The sequence below is a fragment of the Hibiscus syriacus genome, unplaced genomic scaffold, assembly GCF_006381635.1.
Source record: "Hibiscus syriacus cultivar Baekdansim isolate YM2019G1 unplaced genomic scaffold, ASM638163v2 tig00111621_pilon, whole genome shotgun sequence".
Lineage (NCBI taxonomy): Eukaryota > Viridiplantae > Streptophyta > Magnoliopsida > Malvales > Malvaceae > Hibiscus > Hibiscus syriacus.
In genome coordinates, this window is record NW_024063138.1 from 3536434 (window position 1) to 3541615 (window position 5182).

At 32.9% G+C, this 5182-nt stretch overlaps 1 protein-coding gene across 5 annotated transcripts; it reads right to left on the bottom strand.

Moving 5' to 3' along the window:
* Nucleotides 1–833: 833 nt before the first annotated feature.
* On the bottom strand, nt 834–4946 carry LOC120165926 (mediator of RNA polymerase II transcription subunit 19a-like). Of its 5 annotated transcripts, none has more exons than XM_039175354.1 (6): nt 4693–4946; nt 3355–3420; nt 2429–2718; nt 2010–2240; nt 1595–1654; nt 834–1399 (listed from the first exon to the last, which is right to left on the bottom strand). In XM_039175354.1, exons 2-6 carry the CDS (start codon nt 3383–3385, stop codon nt 1349–1351), a joined length of 663 nt encoding a protein of 220 aa, XP_039031285.1. In that variant the 5' UTR covers nt 3386–3420; nt 4693–4946; the 3' UTR covers nt 834–1348. The 5 variants fall into 5 exon arrangements, with proteins under 5 accessions (XP_039031285.1, XP_039031284.1, XP_039031287.1 ...); XM_039175353.1 differs by having other exon boundaries at nt 3355–3428; XM_039175358.1 differs by having other exon boundaries at nt 1360–1399; nt 1595–1649; nt 3355–3428; nt 4693–4945.
* Between the last annotated feature and the right edge of the window lie 236 nt (nt 4947–5182).

Below are 5182 nucleotides of genomic sequence, written 5' to 3' on the forward strand. Positions count from 1 at the left end.
ATCGAATGAAAACATAAAGCTTTTTATAGGATCTTGTTAAGAATCATGATTAGAGCTTCAGACCCTCGAGTAAACTGAGGAAGATACATGTATTGTCAACTTTAATCATTGCAACTTTCTGTAAAATCCGATTAATACCAAAGCTTTAGCCTTTGAGTAAATTAAGGAACCTCTAACTATGGGTGGTGGTCAGTATTTCCAAATTATAGAGAGGACCACTTTATACGATCCATTTCAGATCGTTATCCCATCTTGGTTAATACAAATTAGGATAGTTGAATTCTGGATTTGATAGTAGATGACTTTTGAGCTCGACAACTTGCAAATAGAAGCTATTCCCAATTTTTACCCATCTGATGATAGTAAAATCTCTTTCGGTTATATAGATAAGGCCATAAATGAGACGGAAAACATCTACTTGATATCCGGCTTAAAAAAACTAGCAAACAACTAAAAAAACAATATATTGAGTTCAAATATAGTCGAGCATCAATTTTTTATTTCGAATTCAAGTCGAACTTGATAATTTTAAACTTGCAAACTTTCGAATCTAGTCAAGCTCGACTTTAAGTTTTTCGAGCCGAGTTATGCTCAACAATATTCGAGCTCAACTAGGCTCCTTCGTACATATAGTTGCAAGGAGTTGATGAACAAAAAGTTCCATTATATCATGTATACATGCATGCACACACAGCCATCCAACTTGTTACCAAAACTATTAAGTAAAGGATGAAGAAATAACCACCAATTATATTAGTTCATTGTTATATGATACAAAAGGAGAAAGTAGTCCATTTCAGCAACCTATGGGTGAATCGCCTTTTACACATTATTCAGTTTACAAGCTACCCCTGCACACAAAAATAAAAAAACAAGAGAGAGAACCTAACCAGCATCAAAACAACATTATAAACTAATAGGTTTACCCCCACAAATAGTTGGATAACTACATTCTATAATAACCCAGTTGCTCAGCTACAAGCAAAAATGATCGAAACTTTATGTTTTGACATTTTCTAAATTGTACCAAAATCATTATACAACTAATGGTACAGTTCTAACCCTCTGCCAATACAATGAAATATTTTGTGTTCATAATTATCCTTCTTGTACCTTAAAACACAGTGTTTGATCAATAGGGAAGCGAAGAACACCATTGTAGATCTGGGTTATATTCACATATAAATTTCCTAATTGCTTAACAATGAGGAGCCAGAAAAAATGAGAATAAAAATAATTAAAAGAACAACATTCGGGCATTCACCTCAAGCAATGACAGAACATTAAGCATACACCTTCACACTTTCAACCACCTGAGACAACAAATGAGCTATAGAATGCCAACACCTTAACCTGCTACTCTAGTTTCACCTACTTCATCAAGTTTTGAGCTTTTGTGCTGCAACAAGTTAGATATGTAGTTTGATTAGAGACTCAGAGAGAAGAAAACATGTTAGAAGACAATGTATAACGGCACTGTTGAAAGAAATTGAGAGTTAATGGTAAATAGAACAAAAAAAGTAAAAGATAAATCCATAAAAGCAACAGAACGATAATGTACAGAACAGAGCGAAACAACAATAATGTACATTACCTTACTTCTTCTGTGTCTGCGAACATCATTAACATCTTCGTCTCCATCATGCTTCCTTTTTTGAATCATATGAATCAAAAAGAATTTATATGGAAATCCATTTAAAAACTAAAATTTAAAAGAGGTTTAATTTTTTCATAAACTTTCCAAAAGATCAAGCAGATTTGCACAGGGACACAGGTATAATTTTATTCCTGACACCATCAAAATGTTTATTTTTAATGGTCAAAAGAAAATGTCTCAACCATAGATTAAAAGAAAAGAGCGCTGTTACCGAAAAAAACCAGACAACTTAGCTAACTGATTTTTGTGTCCTTAGGAACAGCATGATAGCCATGACTTTAACAAACCTTCAAATTTACTAAGGACCAGACATCTAATAACCAATAACCTCTATAAGTAAACAACTTCCAACCTTTTCATGGTGCTTCTTTGATTGATCAGCACCAGAATCATGATGCCCACGTCTCTCTTTCTTTTTTCTGTCTTTCTCTTTACTTCGATCTTTATCTTTATGACGGTGCTTGTGCTTCTTATGCTCTTTATCCTTCACCTTATCTCTGTCTCTCTGCTTTTTGTGCTTCCTCTCTTTATCTTTGGCTTCACTCTTTGATTTCCCAGCAATAGTAGGAATCCCTTTTTCACTCTATCAAATAAGTAAATGGTTAAAAAATCTGACTGAAGTGATGACTATTGAAGAAAAAGATTGTCAACAAGAAGTGTACACACTGTATGACCGATAAATTCTTAGTTATTTACTAAACAATGGCATGTCTGGGACTTCCATTTAGCTTAAGAAAATAAAAAAAAATCCCAATGCAGTAAATTTCTTACAGCTGGCAATTCAACAGGAGTGGTTTCTCTCAGCAGGAAAGCCTCCTTAAGCATATCAAGGTCAAAAGGCTGTATGTGGGTATCAGTTTCTCTGTTATGAGATGTATTCTGAATAAGCTGATCAAGCTGCATCCTTTCTCCTTTTCTAATTTCAGTGTCTCCCACCAGATGATGAAGATAGTGTGTGTCTGAAATGGTCAAAGGAAGAGATCTCTTGCAGAAGAAGTCGTGGTGAGGCAACAACTTATAATGACTTATAAGATCAACAGCACCACTAAGTTCCCTTGGTCCTAAATTTATTCATATAAACAGTTTTTTATCAGTCGAAAACAACTCCAATAAAAGTTCAACAGCGAGAAAATATAACTGATGCAACATGAATCATGTGTTTTGCATTATTTGAGTAATGTACTTAAAGTAATGAACATATGAAAGTAGGGTAGAGAGTTGTAGATACAAAAGACAACTTTATTATACTTAGAGGTCAACCCTCTACCCTACTTTCATTGTTACAGCAATAATTTCAAATAAATTTCAGCCTCCATTTGGATTTTCTTTCAATATTTCAATTTCCTTTGTATTGTTTCCACGTCTGTACCGCATTACAACAATATGGCAAGGAAAAACACACTTGATTCTTAGCACCAATGATACTTTTAACCAACAACATTTACAAGTATACATGTAGGAAGCAACCGACTACAAGATTCAATATTCTTAATTCCTTTCCTACAGTTTCCTTCTTCACATAGAAGGAAGGATGGCTGTTAGTCTACCTTTTTTTTATCAGCTGTTGTTGTGAGGCAATACAAAATGATAATTAAAACTTGGAAAAAAACATAGGTAAGATCATCAAGATACGAATGATCAAAGATGATGAGAACAACAGGATACAATAATAAAGCAACATTTTAAACTTACAGTACCTCTTCCAAATTTTTTGCCTTCATGATCCATTAGTTAACGATTCACGAAACGTGAATTATCATAAACTGAAAATTTGTAGACAAATTCAGGGAAAACATCAATAAGCATGAGGGAAAAACATATATGAAGGAAAACAAAGATTCAAATAGACTCCAATAAGTTAAGCATGACATTTTCAAGTCCATCATAAAGTGTAAGAACTCCAATTCTAACATTTTAAAATTGTAGTTCATAATGCCTATGATAAGCACACTTCTTTCCAATTTGTTCCCTTTTGTTGCATGTTAGCAACTTAAACCTCTTAACCAACTTTCAAATCAAGTCTACCATTTCTCAAATACAGCAAATTTTTTGCCATTATCTTTCTTACAATTTTCTTTATATTGAAAAGAAAGATATCACTAGTGCCGAAAGGTAAAGTGTTTCGCTGCAGCAAAAATATTGTTTCCAACTAGAAGGATGCAGGTGAAAGCTACCTTTGGGAGCCTATTTAAATACACAAATTTTTGGTAAAACAAATGCGGACAACTAGCATCTTGAGAACTCTCCTCATTTACAACAATTTAACAGTTCACATAATGCAAAGTTGAGCACACCATATGTCAAATAAAACCGATAAACTCCAACTATGTAACCAAGCAACCCTCTCATTTCAGAATAAAAAGAAATGGGTGCTAAATCTGGATAAATATTTACATCGGGCCATAGAAAGCACCCATTGCCTCAAGCAGAATTCTAAGCAGAGCTTCATGGTGGAGTTAATAGGAGGCAACGGCCCTACATCTACGAAAACTATATTTGATATTTAAATTTTATGAAAAGACCATAGTATTAATTTCTCAAGAAGCCAATTTAATAATTTAAATTTTATGAAAAGACCATAGTATTAAATTCTCAAGAAGCCAATTGAATAGCATATTCCATTTCAAAAACAGATTCTAAACTAATCTCATATACTATGAGATACTTTATCTCCACACGGTCTAAATTTATTTTGATTAAGAGGTTTAGAGTATGTTTAGTTCGGGCATCTGAATTCGCTTTAACTACTACAAGCAAGAATCCCAATCAATGCTTCTTCAATTTCGTATATAAGCTAATATTCTAAACTAACGGTCGCCAAAACAACAAAAATAAGTAATTTTGTCTACAGTTTCTTTTCAACTAGTTTTCTACTCGGAATCCTCATATATACAATTTTCGTAGATAAATTAAAACAAAGAACCAGAACAGTTGCTAATTCTGGAAACAAAAAGGAATTAAGGGAGAAACCTTCATAATTTATCATTAAAAAAATCAACTACGTAAAACAAGAAGCACAAAAAAATCAAGAATACCCTAATATGGATTCGCACTGAAGTACTTTTCCAGATCACAAGAAAGTCAAGCACACAGTTTTCAAACTCCTTTCTCCTCTTCTGTTCGACTTAAGCCCTCAGACTCAAGGTTGAAAAGGAAGGGAAGTTGAGATGAAGTGGAGATAGTAAAAGGGCAGAACCGGTAGATCACAGAAAGTTCGAGAGAGTTCTGGAGCAAAAAAAAAAAGAAACAAAATTTTACTTGCTAGGGTTTGGAAGGGGAACGAACGACGACGAAGACGAAAACCTTAATAATTTTGATTGTGTATATAATTACACGAATGTTTGAATATTATACTAAATAAGTACGAACTGATTTACCTAAATGATAAATTAATTATTGTTATTTTTTAAGGTTTTGAATTCAAGTATCATAAAATATAAATATTAAGGTATGAGTTTTAATATAAAATAGTTGAGGGTTATCTTTAAATAAATATTATGTTATACTTACCTTAAATTAATAAAT